General features: G+C 32.7%; 2 protein-coding genes across 6 annotated transcripts in view; both read left to right on the top strand.

The window, feature by feature from the left end:
* The window catches only part of LOC115886714 (DNA mismatch repair protein Msh2), a 43,592-nt gene extending 42,792 nt beyond the window's left edge, over positions 1 to 800 (top strand). For all 3 annotated transcript variants that reach the window (XM_030905988.1, XM_030906001.1, XM_030905996.1), the window contains 2 exons: positions 253 to 345; positions 591 to 800. In XM_030905988.1, the coding sequence (XP_030761848.1) occupies positions 253 to 345; positions 591 to 746 (249 nt within the window). In that variant the 3' untranslated portion in view covers positions 747 to 800. The remainder of the gene's footprint in view (positions 1 to 252; positions 346 to 590) is intronic.
* Positions 801 to 4,879: 4,079 nt separating this feature from the next.
* On the top strand, positions 4,880 to 22,003 carry LOC115886692 (ras-like GTP-binding protein RhoL). 3 transcript variants are annotated; one of them, XR_004050933.1, is made up of 6 exons: positions 4,881 to 5,022; positions 10,094 to 10,299; positions 10,525 to 10,639; positions 14,044 to 14,161; positions 21,256 to 21,668; positions 21,810 to 22,003. XR_004050933.1 is itself a non-coding variant. In XM_030905960.1 (5 exons), the coding sequence occupies exons 2-5, from the start codon at positions 10,151 to 10,153 to the stop codon at positions 21,459 to 21,461; spliced, it is 588 nt and encodes a 195-aa protein (XP_030761820.1). In that variant the 5' UTR covers positions 4,880 to 5,151; positions 10,094 to 10,150; the 3' UTR covers positions 21,462 to 21,604. The 3 variants fall into 3 exon arrangements, 1 of the variants encoding a protein (XP_030761820.1); XR_004050931.1 differs by having other exon boundaries at positions 4,882 to 5,151; XM_030905960.1 differs by lacking the exon at positions 21,810 to 22,003 and having other exon boundaries at positions 4,880 to 5,151; positions 21,256 to 21,604.
* The last annotated feature ends 1,735 nt before the right edge of the window (positions 22,004 to 23,738 follow it).

Genomic DNA, 23,738 nt, shown 5'->3' with positions numbered 1-23,738 from the left:
TTTTAACCATTACTGAAATTACCGTTACTGGAAAACGATCTACTGGTAATACTTTACTGCGCTTTTAGGGCATTTTATCCGGTAATATGATAAACCAGTAATGCGATCCCTAATTTCTTTGTATTTGTTTTATTAAAGTAATAAAATTTTATTGATTAATTTAACTCAAACGGAAACCTGATATAAAAAAAAGCTTTTTACACACCTCTGTATATAATTTTATATCACTCAATATATATGCTGAATTTTTAGTGGTCTACAGAGAATTTACAAGACTTGGAACATGACAGAGGAATGAAATATATCAATGACTATGAAGTTACCATGAAGAAGAAAACAATTGAGGTAAAGTAAAACTACAATATTAATTTAATAACGATAGAGGGAGAACAATAAAGTTTTAATTGAACTAGTATTTCCTTGCCCACAGTGATGATATTTTTATATGAATGTAGTATGTTTGCTAAGTAGACACAGACTGATGTGTCTAGGTGTTCAATGATCCAAGTTTTACATATTTAAAATTTCCTTACTTCCCAAAAAATCAAAATATATTCAAATATTTTTTTTTTATTTTATTCTATTTGTAGGAAGGAGATCAAATAATCAGAGAAACACTTCTGAAACTCAAAACCTTCGAAGACAAATCTTCATCAGAAGTGGAAAGCCTCCTGGAAGATATAAAAAAGAATTTGGAGAACAGTACAAATGGTTTTGTTAAAGGTTTAGTAGAGGCTGAAAACTAAAATATGACTTTATTGTAAAGACAAAGAATCTCGTAATAAAATTTATTTTTTTAATATAGGTTTTTTATTTTTGCAACATTCAAAAATTGATAAAAGTATCTTTAAGGTAAAAAAGAGCACCGGTTTTTCCATATAAATTTCCAAAAAAATATATATAAAACTAGAGGGAATCCGTTAAATATAATAAATCATTATATAAAAAAAATATTTTTTTAATTTATAAAAAATAAAAATAATATTGATTGACCAATAACCAAGTATACGTGCAGTTCATTAGTTTTGACTCACCCTGTATATACCAATGATTGAGCAACAATATGCTCGCATAAGTTTCGTATAATTGACTCGCCCTGTATATATACTAAGCAATTTAGTCTATTTTAGTATGATTAGTTTTTAAGGGAAAACTATTCAAAAATACTTCCAGATACAAAGCAATAAGCAGGTAAAATTTGCAACTTTGACAGGGCTTTAATGTGTAGAATGTAGAATGAGTAAGAGGAGGGGTTAATCACTGCGACCTTAGAGATCTATTGTGCCCCCTTCCTTGAGTCATCACACAGTCTACAACCCATCATACCCCTGTTGTAGAGGGGACAGGGTATTTCCCATCCTCCTCTGACAACAGTTCTTCCTCCGAGGGTACACACCCTTCCACGGTTGGAGCACAAATTACCTATAACAGATGCGAAAGAAAGCGACTGCATCGGAAACCGTTCGGCAAACCCGACACGCCTATTGAGTGGTGTAAATACACCAGTCGTTTAGTCCGGAAACCCATGCTGTGTCGTATTCGCTTGCTGGAGTGACATAGTGCGTGGTTATATGTTTTTTTTTTAAAACGCGTGTAGGATTTTTGTTGAACTTTTGAACTGTTATTTCTAAGTTTTGGTAATTTGTATATCTTATTTAAAATGGGATACAAATGTGTTTATTTATAAGGAAAAATAAGATATAGTATAAAAAATTAATTTATTTAACAAAATTTAATTAACAATGTGACAAAATAGTTACCTTTCTATTGGTTCTATCGGACTTTTTTCGACTATATAAATCTTTATTTGTAAACTTTAATACATATTTTTAATCTACAATATTTTATATACAATACAAATATTTTCAATCTAATAAATCATTTAATGATGTAAATAAGAGGAAATTTTTCACATAGGTGGTCAAATTCTATAGTTTTCATTATATCAAAAAGCCTCTGAGAAATGTTTTCAACTCAAAATGCCTTTATTTATGTTTGACTTTATCATTAAAAAGGGTCTTCAAATACATCAATGTGATATTTGTCTAAAATTTGCAAAAGAATCCGAATCTCTGGATAACTCGAAATTATTTACCCATTTAAAAGCCTTTGATCATGAAAGTGGAAAAATTTGTTCATTTTATTTCCAGGCTGGAAAAATTATTTATATTAAATTTTGATGAGTTTTGCACTGAAGAAAACACTCAGAGGCTGTTTGATATAATGAAAACTATAGAATTTGACCAACCATGTGAGAAATTTCCTCTTATTTACATCATTAAATTATTTATTAGATTGAAAATATTTTATGCATTAAAGTTTACAAATAAAGATTTATATAGTCGAAAAAAGTCCGATAGAACCAATAGAAAAGTAACTATTTTGTCACATCTTTAATTAAATTTTGTTAAATAAATTAATTTTTTATAGTATAAATATATTTTTTTTCCTAATCTCCTACGAACTGATATAATATGACGAGTAATCTATTAAATTACTGTGAGATTATATGCCTCGATAACATATTAGTGCAGATTATTTTCACCCAAACTATACATTGATGCGGATTGTCTATGAACTCTTTCTGAAGGTCACAGAAACCTGAACGCGGAATTAGGTGTTCTTTCGCATCTGTTATAGTTAATTTGTGGTTGGAGTTTGGCCCTCCGTGCCGCCCTTCACAGTCGAGGAGCTTGCCAAACCAAACCCGTGATCTGTCTCCATTTTCTCCACCTCTTTAACTTGGTCTATCCTTAGACCTGATACCTGTGATGTCCCGTATCTATAATAAAGGATATGTCCCTCTTTCTCTATTGCCTCCTTGGATTTGAGGTCAATTCTTATTGTGAGAACCTGACCATACCCTCCTCCCTCGAGTTGATGACTTGCCAACTCGATGTCCTTACATTGAAGTTCTGACCCTGGATAAGGCTCAGCAGGTATATGGTGTCTTTCCCCTTGCTCCTCGACAGAAAGACCGTGATGGCCGCCCCTTTAGGGATGTTTTCTCCCTTCACTGCAACAATTTTCGGCCCTTGCCAATTTTTAAGCTTAGGTGCGATTTCCACCAACCAATTCGCCGATTCTTGAGATACACAATCCATGAGGATCATGCCCACCCGAAAGTGTATCCCCGCAAAACCCAATGACCTACATTTTGTAGATCGTGTTGCGATCCGATCGCCACTACTTCGTCCAGTATAGCCTCTTCTAGAGACGTTTGCTGGTCAGTGGTCAGAGCAACCTCTGGGAAATCCTTTGGCAGTACCGCCATTTTCACTTGTCCAGCAATAGCTGCGATACGTCCCTGTTTGCCTCCCGGTGTTGGACGGCTTTCCATCCTGGCTTTTTTCTCTCCCTGCCGTAGAAGAGGTGAGAGGTTCTCGCTCCCTCTCTTGCCCTTTGATGGAGATGAGTCAGATTGTTTCTTGGTTTCTTTACTCTCCCCTTTTCGGAGGAGTGTTTTCGCTTTTGCTTCCTCTGGAGCAAGTTCTTCGTGGAGCAGTCGGAGGTATCTCCGTACTTCTACTCCGCTAAGACCTACTCTCAGAGGATCGTCTAGCCCGCCTGATTGACGCAGGCCGGGTAGATGAAACGGTAGCTTGTGTCGCTTATTGGGTCTAGAGGTAGGCTCCCGACCCTTGCTGGAGAAGGTGGTAGGTGTGCCACTTGGGGAGGATGATCCCAAGCAAGTGCCAGCCGCCCCCTTGTAGTTTCCTCTTGTAGATATTGCCGGATTTTGCATCAAAATTTCAAACCGCTGAAGTAGGCCTTTACGAAAAATTTTGCATCTAGGTTTTGAACTTATTTTTCACAATTAGTTACTCATTTTACTACAGCTGTAATATATTATATTTAGCTTAAATATATTATCTTCATTTCAGTAGTATACATGAAAGTTTTTAAAATAGGTAATTTTTTTCTACACACGTAAAAACCGGCAACGCTGTATGCCGCTATTTATTTTTTCTCTGTCTATCAACCGGTAATTTATATTTACCTCTGTCGCATGCATTAAAATACAGAGTACGCAGATGAAGTGTCCAGGATGGTATATTCCTTTTAGGGCTACTATTACACATCAAATTTCTTTGTCAAAATATTATTTAAAAATATTTTATGAAGAATTTGACAGTGTAATATGTGTGATTTCATAAAATATTGTATATTAATAACGTCAAATTTTTCATCAAATATCTTTTATAAAAGATCTTTGACAAAGAAATTTTATCGTGTAATACCCGCCTAATGCAACTGCTTTTGACATGAATAAATAAAAATAGCGTTATCTAGGCGCAGTAGTGCGAAGTAATTGAGATTGATTATATTTATTTACAAAGAATCCATGTGTCGTGCTTTTGATTCTGCTTAATAGGTGGCGTCAATAATGTAATTCAGATTATTCGTTTAGTAAGTAGACTAATCCATGAAGAGTTTATTATTTTTTTAATTAAAATGAACAGAGATCTAAGAAACATTTATTATTTTTAGATTTAACATACAAGATGTATCATCTATTCTATACTTTATTACATACTTAATTTCTATGCGGTTAAAATATTATTTATTATTTTTTATGAGATTACCTACTTTATTAAACCATTAATTCACATATTAGGTCAGTCTTTTTTTAGAAACCAACAATTCAGAAACCACAAAACATTTCAGTTCTTTCTAAATAAACAAATTGTCACGAATTATATGATAAAATTTTTCTCTTTCGTTTTATGAAAATTCATTGTATTTTAAATGTTTTACCATTAGTTTTTGATCGGTAATGTCTCTCCTATTTTATGAATAATAATTAGGAGGAACAATAATTGTTTGTTGGTAGATAATTAATTCTGCCCTAGTATCCGAATCTTATCACAAGTTACAATAGAATCTTATCTTATCAATGAAGGTGTTTGATATTGCTAAAGTAACTTGGTGAAAAATTTGTTCTGTTGACACGTAATAGAAAAAATTATTTGCTTCCTCATTTTTGTAAGGTTTTCCTGTATCAATGACAGAGTACAGAAGGTAAAAAAATATTTTGTTGGATAGTGGTTGTTTTGAAAGTGGTTGTATTGAATTGTAGTGTGTCGGGTGCTTGAAATATATAGAGTGCGTAACTTATAAGTTGGGATAATCTCTATAAGGTGTTGTAGAGTAAGTAGCAATAATACATAACATTAGTCATAACACCTGTAACTAAGGAGTAAGTACATATACAGGATGAACTAGCGTTTCGATAATATTATTCTCGTTTGAGATTTTTACTTCAATATTTTTTATAAAATATGGAGATAATATAATGCACATTTTAAAAATATGTATTTTAATAGTTATAGGGTGTTCAAAAATACAGTTCATCCCAAATAAACTTTTAGTCACGTGATTAAGCTTGACCGGCACAACGTTGCCCACTTTTACATATTTTCTTTTAATCAAAATATTTTAGGAAACAAAAATAAATTAATTATAAATATATAAACAGTTATTATTTACATCAACAAAAATCATCTTTTTAACAGCACTTAAGGGACATAAAGAGCCATTACTACCGCTTTCCCATTCAAAATATTCTAATAAAGTTGGAATGAGTTTTTTACGGCTATTAAGCTATCTTGTACACATCACACTAAAAGAGGTTCTAAAAAGAAAAATGGTCGACTGCAAGGTCTGCTAGTAAACATTTTTAGGTTTAAAGTATCACAACATTATTTATTTAAACCAAAAACCGAGCCAAAAACTTGTAATGCAAAACTTAATTGTCAAAAAGAATGACAATATCAGGAAATAAATAAATAAATGTGGCAACTTGACATTTTTATACTAAGTTGTAGTTTTTTTAAATGGGAACTATATTTTTTTCTTCAGGCAATTTGATATAAAATTTACATCCCAAAAATTCCAGTATTTTATAATAGTCTTTTGTAAAACTAATAGATTATACTAATGGCTATAATATATTGTATGTTATATGGTATCCTAAACAAGGGATGGTATGTACAAGTTTAGTCAAAAGTTTGTATTGTATTTTGTTCATCATCATAAATAAATGTAGTTTTTATCCAATTTATATTTTTATCCAAAATTGAAGTTGATTCACAAATTTTCTGTTTTCCACTGATAATTTCAAGCTGCATCAAAGCAATAAATAATGTTTATTAATTCATTAAATATTAGTTTCTGATTAAATGAAACATTTATAATGAAAATAACATGTTTTCTACTAAAGTCCAATTTCTGTTGCAGATATTTAATGAAGAATGACTACTAAAAATCCAAATGCAAATCATGTGTTTTATTAAAAAAAATCAGAAAATGTTCAATAAATATCGATTTTAGATATAGAAAATGCTAGATAAAAAATGTGTTGATTATCACTTAAAATACAGGATGTTTTATTTAAAATAACGGACCTTAATTTAATTTGTACTCACCCTGTATATACTAAATGGTATTTGGGAACACCAAGTTTTGGAAAGAGAATTTTATAACAAATCCACTGAGGGACAAAAGAAATACACAATATTTTATTTAGTAAACCACCTCTTTAATCACCACCTGTGTATCTATGAAAATAGTTTTAAACTGTGCCCTACTATACAGGGTGTGTCTTAAATAAGTGCAAATATTTTTAGAGGTGGTATATTTCGACACCAGAAACACGTCTATGAGGTTATTAACGCGAATTTTTTTTTTGAAAATATATTTTTCAAAAAAAATTATGGATTTTTTAAAATGTTTAAGTAAAAAACATAATATTTTGATAATATGGCAACATAGATAGTAGATTAAATTCAGAAGAGTCTCAAAATTTAAGCAAAATAATATATTTTTTTAAATTTTCAAAGTAAAATAACACAGTTCTTTTGGACTTGTTTGAAAGAAGGTAAAGAAAATATGTTTCTTTTATTGATATCTACCAGCCCTGAAAATATTTGAACTTATTTAGGAACCACCCTGTATTTTCCGCATATGTTATAAAAAAGACTAGAGTTTGAGAATTTGACTCCTCCTTAGACTAAAGAAGGAAACTTTGTATGTTACCTCAAATAGGAAACCTCTGGTATGAGAGTTGTGGGATACCCTGTACCCAGTATTATGTGAGATGTATAGTATACATAATATATTCATTTGTCACGTTTTTCAATTTTAGTATGATATTTTATACTCAGACAAAAAATATGTGTATTTTAATATAATTTTTTAGTCATTTTTCTAAGAATTACGCGTGAAGATAGTCTTATCGAGTTTTCGAATAAAGATAAAATTCTTTATGATCTTTTGCAGATATAATATTAGTTCTTAAAAATTAGAACTATTGTACACATTTTTCTATACAAATATTGTTTGACCTTTTTTTAAGCATTGAAAAGTCTACATAGAATATCGTAAAATATTTTCATATAAATTAGATCAAACAACATTTCTAAATGATAAGAAAATAATAGTACCTTTACAGGTCATCTATACCGTCAGTTTTTCAAAAGTGGCTTCCCTCATAAGTTTTTTATTTTTTAGATAAAAACGAAATTTAGTATGTTAGTATGTGATATAAATCGGGAATGATTGACGTATTCAGTTAGTCTCGTTCCCTTCCTTTTTTACCGGAAATGATGGCTAAAATATTTGATTTTTAGGCGGTGCCTTCGATATTTTTTACTTTTTTTATAAATAATGACACTTTAAATAGAATGACATAGCATATGTCAACTTTTGACATTTTTGCAGGTCAATAAATAAATGTCAATATGTCAACTTTAGACGTATTGACATTTTCTTATTTGGATAGTAAATATAACAACAATTTAACTAGAAACACTACGTACTAATAAATTATTCGTAAAAAAGTACTTTTTCCAAACATGCTAATGAGCCACTCTCGTTTCATTTGAAAAAAAATGAGTTACGATTAAAAATACCATTTGGTCCGAAAAAGGCACGAAAAACATTAAACGATCAAATCTATTTCTCCAAGGCTCTTTGATCAAGAATTAGTTTTAACACAGCCATGACATTCTAGATACAATACAATTTTTTTAAGCGAAAATGTCAAAAGTTAACGTATGATATGTCATTTTATTGAGAATGTCATTTTATATCAATAAAGAAAAAAAAAATACCGAGAGCCCCATCTAAAAATCAAAAAGTGTATCATTCATTTGCGGTGAAACAGGAAGTGACCGAAACTAATTGAATACATCAATCAATCTGGATTTATATGTCATATACTAATATCCCAAATCTCGTTTTTTTTTTCTTAAAAAATTACAAAGTTATAGGAGCGAGCCACTTTTGAAAAACACCCGGTATAGCTTCTGTGAAGAAGTGAAGTCTTGTGAAGTTTTCATCAGTGACAACTCTCCGAGTGCAGTAGGTTAAGCAAAATTTCACTTTCAATATACCTACATCTAGTAAAAATTCTTCACATCTTTTGAGGTTTTATTTTCTATTAATATCCTACATGGGGTTATTGCTTTGACTCAAATTTACAAAGGGCCACGAGCCGCCACTGATGTTCATGATTATTACTTATAAATTACAAATTTGTAGCAATATAAATTACATTTTCTGACTAATTTTCTACACGAACTCACATATATAGATTACATCTAAACGACTAATTTACAAGAAAGCGTGTATATTTGCACTTATTTAAGACTAACTCTGTATGAACTCCCCTAAAAATTTATTCGATAATATTAATTTTAGTAATTTTCTACATCCGTGATTTTCTGAGATATTACTTGTGTGTTTTGATGAACTCAGCGTGATTAAAATTTAGCAAAGCAAATCGATGTAGACATTTATTAGCTTGTCAAAGTTGATAAATTAAAAATAAAGCCTAGTTTTCATGTACGAATTTCGGATGTTTTCTGTGAACCATATAATCGCTAAAAAACCTCCGTCAGAGTGGCTTTTGAAATAGAAATCGGTAATATTTTTTGGGTTTACACATTAATCATTTAAAGTTAAGGTAATAATAATTTGTCAAAATTTGATAAAAATATTTAATTTAGAAAAAAGGAAAAAAAGTGTCTAGAGATAAATCTATTTTCAAAAAATTATTTTAACTAAATACCGTATTATCGAAAAAAAAAGCGGCTTCCAGTTGGCTTGGAAATGAACATCAATGACATTCCCCATTTAATTTTACATGTCGCTGACGCCGTTTTTTTCGATCGTATGGTAGATTTTCATAAATGATTCATAAATGGCAAAATAAAAACACTAAATCACCACAATACACCAAAACACTTTTACTTTTACACTGGACACGCGTTTCGCTAACCATGTTAGCATCATCAGCAGATGATTATAAACTGAATTTTCATATATTATAAACGCGCGTCCAGTGTAAAAGTAAAAGTGTTTTGGTGTATTGTGGTGATTTAGTGTTTTTATTTTGCTGTGTAACACCAAAGGTTCCAACCCTCAACTGTAATGATTCATAAATGACCTAAATACAAAATATTTTCATGGTGTCTGTCTGTCTGTCCGTCTGTCTGTAACACGATAACTCAAAAACCGCTAAACCGATTTTAACCAAATTTGGCACAAAAATACTATGGCAGCCGAGAATCTGGCTATTAGTTTTTGGTGGGGGTGGGAGCTTGGTAAGGGGGTATGGGAGGGGGATAAAAATTTTAAAAAATCGTAACTCCAAAATTACAGTAGCTAGCGAAATGCGGTTTTCAATTAAAGATTAGGAAAAATATTTGCAACAAAATTTGTAATAACATCAAAATCAGTCAAAGTCGCAGTTTTTGAGATAAAAAAAATTGAAAAAATTCTTTACTTTGAAACTGAAAGAACTGCCTACCAACTTTTTATTAACACATATGGGGGGGCTATACACATACTATGGGCTCTACGTGCCTCCCAGCGCCAATTTTTTCATTTAAATATTCATTTCTGAACAGTTTTAAAAGCTTTTATGTCAATTTTGTCATTTTGTGTTAATAATTGTGTTATTAAACAACACATAGGGTTCAACCTGACAATAATTACCATCGACTGTCATTTGAGAGGCTACTGCGACGCCTTTTTTCCTTGATCGAACGATTTATTTATCGGTAGGTATCTCCTTTTTCCATTTCAGAATCAAATTTACTGCTAAATGAGAAGAAAAGTCACTAAATAAGAGGGCGGTGATAAGATGTCTGTAAGAAGCACACGAAAAAAGAAGTCAGAGAGTTCAAGCAACATTATAAGAATAACAGTTGTCGGGGATGGAGATACCGGAAAGACTTGTCTACTCATTGTTTATAAGGACAAAAAATTTGATGACAGATATGTACCTACGATGTGAGTATAAAACTGAGTAAAATTATATTCTATACAAAAATGTTTTTTCTACCATACCATATTAAATACCATTTTTTCTGTAAAAAATTAAAGCTTTACAAGAGATTTTAAGTGATAAATAAGAAGCATTTTTCCACTGTATAATAGAAACATTTTTTATCAAAAAATCATCGAAATAGTCGTTTAACTGGAATTGATCTTGTGTATTTCGTGTGTTTTGGACAGATTCGATGAATATTCGATGACCATTCCTATCAATTACGAGCCCTACACCATTATACTGTCGGATACTGCGGGTCAAGAGGAATACGACAAGCTACGCAGGATGGCCTATAGATTCGTAAGTACATTCCTTAGAACCCTTAGGCTCAGAGAAAGACGTAAACCTAGAGAACTTATAAGATATTCGTCGAAATAACTGTTATATTTTTTTCTTTACATATTGTACTTTTTGGGACAAAGCTTTTCATTTTATTAAAATACTTAAAAACTTATTACAATTACAGTACTTATTTTATGTACCGGGTGTTTTACTAAGAATAGCTCTCGGCTATATCACGGAAAATATTAGCCATAGAGCCTGTAGAAAAAGTACTTAATAACTAAAGAGGATATGAAAAATTGCTGGTACTTATTTTCTAGTTTGTAGAATGGCGAGTAAAGGGCGCAACTGCTATGGTAAATAAGAAAATGGAATTTTTTCAAAAATTTTCCGAGATACGGTATACTATAAACAATGGCGTCATTTAATAAAACAATTTACATCGGCTATTATTTAAATGTTAGTAACTCTGGACTGGGTAATCGGAATCCAACGAACTAGGGCTCGTTTAAAAGAGCGTTTTTTTACTCTACAGGGTGTCCCAGTTCAAACGAAACAAGGCAATTTAAAGGCATTTCTGGTGTAAAGAAGACAAAACGGTGAAACTGCCGTCATCAAGATACTGCCGCACACGTACAGCGTAGTGTTGAGGAGCAAGATGGAGTTGAAATACAAGTTGATTTTTGTCATAGTGATCTTCATTCTCAGTTATTTGTGTAATGCTGGGATTTATGGCATTTTCCAAAAGATCCAGATACATATTTCCATTTAGATTTTCATCCAGAAAGAACGGGCTAACTAGACAGTCGCCAAAGATTCCAGCCCACACATTAATTTTTTCAGGGTACTGAGTATGAACCTCAAGGAATTCTCTAGGGTTGGTATCAGACCAGTAGCGACAATTGTGGCGATTTACTGTTCCATTGAGAAAAAATTATACATTCATCCGAAAGCACATGTTGAAAAGAAGATGTGGAGTGGCAATGAGCATTTCACTTAGTTCTTCACAGAATTGTAATCGCCTGTTGTAAACATCTTCGTTCGATTCTTGGACCAAATGAGGTTTGTAAGGATGGAATTTGTGAAACTTTAGTATCCTGTGAACACTACTATTATTACTAACTTATTCCTGTGGCTGTTGCCAATCGACTAATACTCATTCTTGGTTCGGCATAGATTTGTCCTAGAACTACTACTTGCATCGCCTCATTGTTAACTACACCAGGTGGAAGTTCTCGCTTCTTTGTAAGAACACTTCCAGTTTCTCTAAATTTAGCTACTAATTAAAGCACGTACTTTCTATTGACATGTTCATCTAGATGTCGGTCATTAAATAACTGTGCCGTTCTATTGCCACATCTGTCATGCCTAAAGAAAGTTTTAATTATCTCAACTTTATCTGCAGTAGAATAAACCATCACGTCAATTCACAATAATACTAAATACTCTTACGATAATACTAAGAACAGTAAAGCTTGATTTTCATGCATCCGTTGTCCGACGATACGTTGATACGATATTAATTTCATTGGTTGTATTTAAAGGCTTCGATTGGTTAACCGTTTCTAACCAATCGAAGTTTTTAAATTCAACCAATAAAAATTAATATCGTATCATCGTATCATCGGACAACGGATGCATGAAACTCAAGCTTAAGCCGTACAAAATATTAAGAATACTTCCAAACTGAATGACAAAATGAAAAAGATTTAGCTGCTTAATTTTTTACTGCCTCAAAAGAAGATAAGATATAATATATAATATAAGTTATAAGATAAGATATTAATAGAAACAATTTTTTACTTACCAAAAACTTACATTACATTTTTGTTTCTTATCGGCTAGTACACATCTTCTTTTCAACATGTGCTTTTAGGATGAATGTACATTTTTCATCTGCAGAACAGTAAATAGCCACAATTGTTTCAAAGCAGGGCACTACTTTTTGTGTATTATCCATTAAGCAAAATCTTGTTGATTTAATCTAAATTTCTTATTTTAGACCCCATTTCGATTCCTGTGCCATTAATGAAATATCAAAGCATCATCAATTTATGAAAAGTTTATTTTTCAGCCCGATTCCACCAAATGTGACAAAAACTCCAAAAGTGAGACGGCCGGCGGTGAAAAGAGGCTTTAATAACCTTTCAAATGATGTGCTACTCGACCCCGCATTACATTTAAGATTTTAAAGGTAGATGTCACCCCCGCATGGGGTTTGAATTAGGGGCTTCAAAAATAGTCGTATCTTATTTCCCCTCCGAAAATAAAGTTGTCGTGTTTCACCGTTTTGTCCTTTTCACACCAGAAATGCCTTTAAATTGCCTTGTTTCGTTTGAACTGGGACACCCTGTATATTAACCATATAAACAAGAATAATAAAAGCATTTGACTGTAGTTGCTAGGGGGAGCTGTTTTACAATTTAACCTACATTACGCGGTTTTTCAAAAAATTTGAATACAATAGTATAGAGTGGTATAGATATGTAATTTTAGGTGATAATAAGGACGAATAAAAGTTTAAAAAGTTAGTGAAAATCGCATCTTAATATCTATTTTCAAACCAAAGATATTAGCAAAAATATAATAAATACAATCTAATACAGTCTGCATTATGACCATTCTAATAAAAAAAATGTTCAGTGAAGAAGAAACGACTCCCCAGTGAAGTCATGGATCATCATCGTCATTTCCGAGCCAACTGAACGCCGTTTTTTTTCGATCCTAAGGTAGTTTCAACGTCAAAGTGTTATTAGAAAAGTTTATTATACCTGCATCAGACCAATAATGACATACGGCATAGAAATCCGAGAGGAAACAAACAAGACCAAAAGCATGTTAAGAGTCGGTGAAATGGAGAACCTAAGAACCATAATGGGGAAGACTAGAAGAGACAGAATTAGAAACACAAATATCAGACAGCAATGTGGAATACAGGACGCAGTGAGATGGGGTAGGCAAAGAAAAAGACAATAGTTCGCGCACGTAAAACGCATGGAAGAAAACGGGCTACCACGCATAGCTCTGGAAGGGAAACCCATGGGTAAGAGACAGCCGGGAAGACCTCCAAAAAGATGGAATTGGAAAGACAGTTAGCAGTCCATCCCCCAAGAACTCCTACAGGGGCAACCTTAAAAGTAATAAGTAAAAGAAGAAGTGTTATTAGATCAACATTTTGATAGTCTCAGCCTAGTTTGTTATTTTATGGTCTCAGTATCGTGTTTATCGTTTGATTGCTTTTCTAAAAATGCTTCTATTCCTCGAATAATACCTAATAATAATAATAGGAAGCGCTTCTTATTGTACTTTACAACGGAACACAGTCTAAGATTTGTCTATTAATACTGTTTGTATTTTGCCTAAGGAAAATGTTTAGATTTGCCTAAGAGGAAATGTATAGAGATTGTATTTTTATTTTCCAGGCAGACGCTTTCCTACTATGTTATTCGACGACAGAAAGGAATTCTTTTGAAAACATCTCTCTAACATGGGCACCAGAACTCAAAAGATGTCGAGCCAAAGCCAACATAATTTTAGTAGGTAAGTATCTATCTACTCATCATCAGGTTTGCTATTTAGTAGCATGTATTGCTATTGATTTAGACATTTTCTTAGTTGTTAAAGTGCCCTAAAAAACAATTATAATATACCATTGTAATAAAAAGACTACTGTTAAAATTAAGTGTCTCATAAAATAACTCCTCCGCTATTTTTTAATGAAAAAATATTTTAATATACCTAAAATTATCATCTCTTTTTTTATAACAGTTAGGGATGCTTGTAATTTGAGGAAAAGATCGCGTTTTTAAGGGTCTTTTTGGAAATATCAAATTTACCACTTAAAATAACAAGGAATATTATATTTTTTGTATAATAATTAATGATCATATTTTATCCTATCAACCAATAGCATTAATTTGAATAAAAATAAGATTAATGTATTCATACATGCGGAATAACAAAATGTTATGAAGAGATTAGGAATAAAATTATCACTAAAATCTAGTATTACCAGTCTCCATTGTATGGAAATTTATTCAGGTTTGAATAAATTTAAATATAGGTAACTGGTTAAAAACTAGTCTTGACTTGACAGCTTGTATAATTATTTTTTATGTGTTTATTTAGAGAGATTGTGACTATTGGCTTGTAGCCTTGTTTATAATATATACAAGGCTTGTAGTAACTCAAAATTAAGTATATTAGTACAATATTTTTTCTATATGCTTCTAATACGAACATACAAAAATAAAAAAATGTGTGTTTAAAAAAATCATCTCTGTAACTTTTTCCCAAAATGCACGAAAACAATGAACGAAATATTAGATGTTAGTGTCTTATTAATGTAAGTTTTATAAATTTAACAGAATTGTCTTTGTATAAATTACTCGTCTATCCTACTAATAAGTAAAATTTTTGAGTGTTAATTATTCACCTCCATACAGAGTTCTGAAACCAGCAGCTTATAAATTTCTAGTCTGCGCTATCAACAAGCGTCTCTTGCAGACAACTATTTAGAATAGAAAGAATATTATGAAATACTACATAATTTGAAAAAGACCCAATTCTGAGAAATTATTTTTTAAACTGAAAAAACTAATTTTATTAATATGCACTCTTATAGTATTAAATTCTATTAAAAGAAGTTCCTGTATGAAAATAACGTATTTATTACATTATTATCAGATGTTTTTTTCATATAATAAACTATTAAATAAATATTGCATCGTGTCTCGGTCTCGGCCGAGAATTCTTTTTCTCTGTCTCAATCTCTGTCTCAAAATGACCAGGACTTATTTCTAATTAAAGACCTATCCTAAATGGTTAAATCAGGGTTAAATCTTTATAACTCTACCTGATACCAGTAACATTAAACAATTCTACGGCGCGTGTCTTTTTCCACATCGGTCACCAATATATTCCGCAAAAGCTTCAGATCAAAGAGGATTTTTTTTTCAAACGTCTTAAAAATATTAATTTTTGTTAGATTTAACGTCTAGGCATAAAAGTAAAGCACTGTTAAGTCTAAGCACAAATAGTACAAAATATATTATTAAACTGATATTAAGTGTCAAATTCTACGAGTGTACAAATTGTTGCTCGATTACTGTTTATATTATTTGCAATGTTTTGTAATTGATTAAAAATTATTTGTAAAGTTATGTTCTATTCGGAGTAAAATGTACTTTTGTGCCTCCCTGTAACGTCGGAATAGTTTACGATGGTACATCAAAGGTACAGCATCGTCAAAAAAGTATATATTTTTACTCATACATCATAATAAAACAATACACTATTGTTCGGATATAGTCTTAAGTCGAGAATGAAATTAGTATGTATTATCTAATGTCAAAGTGTAAAGTACTTACTGCAGATCAAAATGTCGATGTCGGTAGGAATTTGGAAACATACCCCAACCGTAAAAAAAAAAACAAAATATTTTTGACGATTATAGATTTCGGGAATGACGATAATATAGTCTCTATATTAGAAGAACCTAGTTCTACACTAGACTTTGAAAATGATATATATTTGAACAGAAATTTTTGTCACTTATACATAAATTTTAAAATAAATCCTTGATTCAGCAGTCTAATGGATTCACACGAAATTACTTCAAAATCGGCACAACATTTAAATTGATGAATAAGATATTTTATATAGTTTTATAACATTTACAGTTATTTTTGATTTACTATACAGGGTGTCCCAGAAATAAGCGCAAGTATTTTGAGAGGTGTTAGATCTCGATAAAAAGAAACATATTTTTCTCTTTATCGTTTTTCAAATAAGTCCAAAATAACGGAGTTATTTTACTTTGAAAATTTCAAAAAAAAATGATTTTTGCTAAAATTTTGAGAAGCACTGGATCTTTTCTATGATTTTCTTTCTTTTATTATATACATTTATATATATAATAAATTTAATCTAATATCTATGTTGCCATATTATCAAGAAATTATGTTTTTAAAAAAATAAAAAATTTCCAAAAATTTTCAAAATTTTTTTATGAAAAAATTTCCATAGGCATGTTTCTGGGGTTGAACTATAGTATCAGTTAAAATACTTGCACTTATTTCTGGGACACCCTGTATAAACTGTTAAGTATATCGGTTATAGAAATAGTTTTTATAGCCTTCTAGGACATGTTTTATAAACTTTTACTGTTATTTTTTTATTTATTATAAAGTTTCAATAAAATTATTTTTTTGATTTAGATCACATGATTAAAATGAAAAAATAACTTGATTTCAATCACGATTTAAATCATAATTTAAATCATGCCAACCCTGAAAAAACTCACTACACTTCGCTATAAAGCAGTACGAAATAAACTGGATCAGCTAGGTTTAAATAAAGCATCAATAAATTAATGAATTAAAATATAATTTCAAAAACGAAAAAAAGTACGATGTATTATTTGAAGAAATTCCGGATTTATTTTAAAAAAGGAGGCAAGGGACGAAGTGCGATTGAACCTGGACCGATATCAAAATTCCACAGGCAGCCCGGACGGCAATGTCTCTGTTTGATTTCGCTATCAGAGCTCTGGAGAAATGCGCGCTGCAATTGGAAATAACTTTCATTCCGGTAGAGAAAAGGCAGATTTATTAAACTGGATCGGGCCTCATACATCGTATTACTTTCCTATTGATACGCTAAATTATTAAAAAGTTAAATTCGAATTTATACAACTCTGCTTTTGTGTGACAGCTACTGTTTAAAAAGACATACCTATTAGTTACAGAACGTTTTTATTTTTCGTTTCGGGATACTATTGAATAAAAAGTAGGTGTAGGACTGTCGGGCTGAGTATCAACTCAGACAAAACTGCGATAGTGCCATTCACCAGAAGAAGTCTGAAAACCTGAAAAGAATCCAACTAGATGGAAAGGAAATACTGCCAACACAGGAAGACTTCTGTGGAACAGGCATTAAAGAACACTACCATTCAAAGCCATAAAGGCTCTCATGATATGCAGAAGACTAAATGGAAATAGATGGGGCTGCTCCCCTAACATTTTGCGCTGGATGTATACCATGATAGTAAGACCCATGATTACTTATGGAGCAGTTGCCTGGTACACAAAACTAGAAGCAACGGACGGCAAGGCTAAACCTATGCAAAGTCCAGAGACTAGCATGTGTTTGCATCACAGGAGCCATGAGAACCTGTCCAACAGCAGCAATGGAGGTCATTCTAGATCTAACACCACTGCACATTGTCATTGGTAGATATGCCAATGCGACAATGATTAGAATGGTCATTTAACGGAATTAGTACTGGGAGAATTGTCAGATCAGGGGCTTGGAACACCCTCAAAAGGAAATACCACTCCTGCAACTCCCAGTGGACGATATGCCAAGAACGTACAACTTTGACAAACATGTCAATGTAGTAATGAGCAATAAGAAAGAAGGAAGAGCGAAACGCTTGCCCAGCAGTTAATTAAGACCACAAAAATTTTACTTGGTAGTGGGATACTGATGCTTCCAAAACCAATACTGGGACACAGGGATCGGATAGACAATAAGAGCTAATTACTCCGAACCAATGGGCACTACCCTAGTATCCTACAGGCAGAAATCTACGCTATCGAGAGATGCGTACAACTTATCTTAGATAGGAACTATCGGAAACAAGTAAAATAGCCATCTTATCTGATAGTAAAGCAGCGTTAAAGGCGATCAACTCAGTATCAATCAATTCGAAATTGGTAAAAGAATGCATAGAGAAGCTGAATAAATTAGGCAAAGAAAACAAAGTCCTTCCTACACTGGGTGCCTGCTCACCAAGGGATAGAAGGCAATGAAAAAAGCAAATAATCTAGCTAGAAAAGGAGCGAACACTCCACTAAACTGGACCAGAACCGTTGAATTTCCAAGTGGAAACCAACTCAAGGCGGAACTCAAGAATTTTAAAGATTCCAGGGCGCAAACTGGAATGGAAATCTTGCAATGGTCTAACTTTATTGTCTCAATGTCTGCTAGTGGGTTTAGAGCAACAAGCAACAAATTTCTTAGAAGGGTTAATGATCAAGAAAAATCACAGATCTTCCTGAGTATTGAGTAAGAACAATCTTCATATTGTCACGGGGTTTTTAACAGGACACTGTCTCCTCAATGAACACCTCAGTAGATTGAAACTAAGAAGAAACGGCGAATGCAGATTCTGTGGGGAAGATGGTGAAACACCAGTACACCTCATCACTGAGCCGCGCCGAGACGACAACCATTCGTGCCATGAATTTTGGTACGACTGATATTGAGATGGAGAACTACCCTCTATGGTGTCCCAGATACTGGGTTTTATCAAAGCCCTGGGACTGTATGATGCGGGTTATGATTCAAGAAAGAACAACACATATGGATCTGTAAGGTCGAAGTGATTAACCTCCTGACGCTATTCATTCTAATTCTAATTCTAAAAAAATTGAATAAAAAGGCAAAGGAATAATGATTATCAAAAACTTTACATTTATTTATTTTGAAGCTCTAATCCTAATTGTTGTAGAATGTAGAATGTTTAGGAGGGGTTAATCACCGCGACCTTACGAATCTATTGTGTTTCCCTCATCTTGTGATTATAACGAGCTATAACTCATCATACAGTCTCAGGGCTTTAAGTAAAGTCAGTATCTGACACGGCTAGAGGCCAGCGATGCGCTCAATAATAAGTTAATTTGACGATCGTGAGCAGTCTCGACCGTGGCCGATAATCTCGGCCTTTTTATGCCGAGAACGAGACCGAGATCTCGGCCTGATTTTTCGCCGAGAATGACTGTAACCGAGACCGAGACCGACCGATCTCGGTCGGACCTTGTGGATGACTGACCAAATGATCTGGAATGATTAAGACCAATTAATTTTTCAGTTATTGTCATACTTCCCTGATTCAAGTATTTTCTACAGGGACCGGAAATAGTGTGTCGGGCATCTGTAGCTCGTAGAATAAAAAAAACCTAAGAATTTTGTTCAAGTGCAAACTTAAAGTATGTACTAGGATGTATTTCAGGAAAATATTTTAACTTCTATAAGGTGGCTCAAAAAAGTGTTAGTGGATCGGGATGATTTTTTTTAAATGGAACATCCTGTATATCATTGCATTTTTGGCGTCCTTTCAGATCACTTTATTCTTAAGATATGAATAAATATATTGCTTTAGTTTCAGAGATATATTAATAAATAAATGAAAAATATATATTTTTTAGCCTATCCAAAAAAATATTAAAAATACAAGAACTGTCCTGATATCAAAACTACATTAGGTATTTACTTTAGATGGTCTGTACTTACTTTGCTATAAATATAGTAATCTTAAATCATACAGGGTGTTCAAAATTCTACGCCAAACTTTCTAAAATATAAAGTAATTTTTCTTTGTTTTTTTAATGGAACACCCTGTATTTTATTTTATTAGATGGGATGTTAATAATAGCTTTTTTAAGTCAATGAATTTTTCACCGAATATGCGGTGTTACCGTTTTTTCATTTCTCTCTCTAGATTTAAAAATATAAACTAATGAAATGCTATTTTAACTAACGAATAAATTGAATATCTCCCGAAAAATAAAAAAGTCACGTTTTTAATCAAATTTAATTTGTTTACTTAGCTCGTACTATAATGTTTTCATTCGCCAGAGCCAAAGAGGGTAGCTTATAATTTAATTTTTAATAAATATGTAAATGATGATATTTTCAATCATGGTTTATGGGAAAATCAAACAGGCTCTGTCTAAGGCCAAGATTTAGATAATTAATTTCCGATTTATTTTCTGAAAGCATACCCTGGATATAACCAAATATCTTTTCTAGTAAGAAAACCTCTACAACTGTATAGACATATAGACGTAGTATAAAAAATAAACTAAAAACTAAAGGAATTTCATAACATAATCAACACCTTACGATCGAAAAAAAAACAGCGTCAAAGACGGCTGGGAAATGAAAGCGATGATAATTTTGGCCAGATCAAGCTCTAAAGGTCATTTACTTGGCCCGTACTATTCTTTATTTTTTAATGTCGCTACTGCCACTTGACCTTAGAATGTTGTAATTTATTTTTGTATTGAGTAAAAATGATTTTTAAATAATAATTTGATAGTATAGTTTAAAATTCGAGACAATTTTTTTGTGTAAAATAATGCTTTATGTCAATTTTTAGTAAACGACGTCTGGAGATTGAAAATGCAAAAATTATCATCCATTGTCATTCCCCAGCCGTCCTTGACGCCGCGTTTTTTTCGATCATACGGTATTAGCTGAGAAAAGTCCAAACATTCAAAATCCAAACCGCAAAATTTCAAATCAAATTCAAATGTGTCATTTGAAATGTCAAAAAACTGTCAAAAATTATATGGTCTCTAATGCACAAACGGCGCGGCGTCAGCGATGGCTATGAAATGAAGATCGCTGCCATTTTATATGTAAAATTAAATGGGGAATGTCATCGATGTTCATTTCGAAGCCAAATGGACGCCATATTTTTCGATCATACAAGATAGATAATATTATACTCTTTCCTTAGTTTGTTTTATTCAAAAGGTTAAACAATATAAAAATTCTTCACATTATTAAATTATTTATTTTATTTTGTGAATTACTGCATTACATTCGTTTTTTTTTTCTTCCAGCTACAAAAATCGATCTATTAGCCCAAAGAAAAGTAACCACAGAGGAAGGTGAAGCACTAGCAAAAGAAATCGGAGCCTCCGGATTCATCGAAACGTCAGCCAAAAGACAATGGAATATCGACGCAGCCTTCCAGATGGCGTTATGGTCCGTAGTATCCAGACGAAGACAGCAAACCAAACCAAAGCACCAATGCCATATATTGTGATATTTCATGGACAAACTGGATATTTTGGTATAACCAAACTGTTTAACTTTATACCAACTACTGTAAGAACATTATTTAGCCAGTGGTTCTCTAAACAAAATGCTTTACATTAATCTTTATCTATATCTGCAGAATGTGCCTTTGAATTAGAACTTTTCTAGAAATGTGCAATAACCATATAAATGTAAACTCAGCTAAATACACCATGTACCGTATGATCGAATAAAAACGGCGTCAGCGATGGCTATGAAATGAAGATCGCTGTCATTTTATATATAAAATTATATGGGAAATGTCATCGATCGTCATTTCCAAGCCAAATGGACGCCATTTTTTTTCGATCATACGGTATAATCAAGACTTTAACATAATCAATATAACAATGTTATTTATTGAGTAAGCAATCATCATGTATATTTGACGAGTTCTATGTCTTTTGTAAAAATTAGTACGAATTCTTTTACTTAGTATATAAGTGTTTTCTGTATTTATATGAAATTTTACTAAACGCTCTAATAAACTAACTACTGTATATAACTCGATTGATGTTGTTTTATTTTACGTGGGAGTTGCCGTGCAACTGCCAAGTTATTATATTTATAGAAATAAAGATTTTTAATATTGATAAGGTTATAAATCGTATTATAAGAAAACTAGTAGGGTCACTTTTCATCTAATACTTTATCGTTTTTCAGTCACATTCTGTGATTTTGTTTTATTATTGGTGTCTCCAAACGCCGCAATCGGTAAAGGGTAGTGGGGCACTCACCAGAGATGAATTTGGGAAAATTTGAGTGCAACAAAATAAAAATAAAAAATATTTGTTTTCTGGTGAAAAATTACGCGAAATCGGAAAAAATACTTTTACTTTTCACGTAAGCAATAGTACCATACGACCGAAAAAAAACGGCGTCCGAACTGAGACAAAACCGCGGTAGTACCATTCGCCAGAATGCGAAGTCTGAAAAACTTAAAAAAGAATCCATCTAGATGGAAAAGAAATACTGCCATCACAGGAAGTAAAATATCTGGGAATAACCCTGGATAGTAAACTTCTATGGAACAGGTATATTAAGAACATTACCAGCAAAGTCACAAAGTGTCTCATAATATGCAGAAGACTGGTGGTAAATAGAGGCCAGCTCTCCATCCTCGACATCAGCCGTACCAAAGTTCATGGCACGAATGGTCGTCGTCTCGGCGAACTCAGTGATAAGGTGTTCTGGTGTTTTCCCATTTTCCCCACAGAATCTGTATTCGCCGTTGTTTCACACCTGTACCCCTAACATTTTGCGCTGGATGTATACCATTATAGTAAGGCCCGCGATTACCTTTAGAACAGTTGCTTGGCACACAAAACTAGAGCAACGTACAGCAAAACAAAATCTGTAGAAAGTAGAGAGACTGGCATACATCTGCATTAGAGGTGCCATGAGAACATGATCATGAGCTTAACAGCAGCAATGGAGGTCATTCTAGATCTAATACCACTGCACATTGTCGTCGGGAGATATGTCATTGCGACAATGATTAGAATGGTCATTGACGGAAACAGTTCTGGAAGAATTGTTAGCTCAGGGGCTTAGAACACTCTCAAAAGGAAAATTCCACTTCTCTAACTCCCAGTGGATGACATACAAAGAATGTACAAATTTGAGAAACATTTCACTGTATTATTGTGCAATAAAAAGGATTAGAATAGAGAAACGTTTGCTCAACAGGTAAAAGACCAGCCGGGACAGGGATAGGGATGGAAACAATGGATCTACCCAGGCAACCTTCAGGCAGAAATCTACACTATCGAAAGATGCGTACAATTTATCTTAGATAGGAACTATCGGAAACAGGAAATAGCCATTTTACCCGAGAGTGAAGCAGCACTAAAAGCGATCAACTTAGTAACCATCAATTCGAAGTTGGCCAAAGAATGTCTAGAGAAGCTGAACAAATTAGGCAAAGAAAATAAAGTCCTCCTACTCTGGGTGCTAGCGCACCAAGAGATAGAAGACAATGAAAAAGCAAACGATTTAGCTACAAAAGGAGCAAATGCTTCACTAACTAGACCAGAACCGTTCTGCTTCCCAAGTAACCATCTTAAAGCCGAACTCAAGAATCTGGAAGACTCCATCCGTAACCTAGAAAGGGAATCCTCAAAGGGTCTAAGATACTCGAAAAAAATTCTGAAAAGGAGCGAACACTCTAGTAACTGGACCAAAACCGTTCTGCTTACAAGAACCTGGAAGACTGCATCCGTAACCTGGAATGAGAATCATCCAA

The sequence above is a fragment of the Sitophilus oryzae genome, unplaced genomic scaffold (genome assembly GCF_002938485.1).
Source record: "Sitophilus oryzae breed Bouriz unplaced genomic scaffold, Soryzae_2.0 scaffold_1146_pilon_pilon, whole genome shotgun sequence".
Classification (NCBI taxonomy): Eukaryota; Metazoa; Arthropoda; class Insecta; order Coleoptera; family Curculionidae; genus Sitophilus; species Sitophilus oryzae.
Note: the sequence above shows the minus strand (reverse complement) of the source record. Positions and strands in the feature narration are given on the sequence as shown.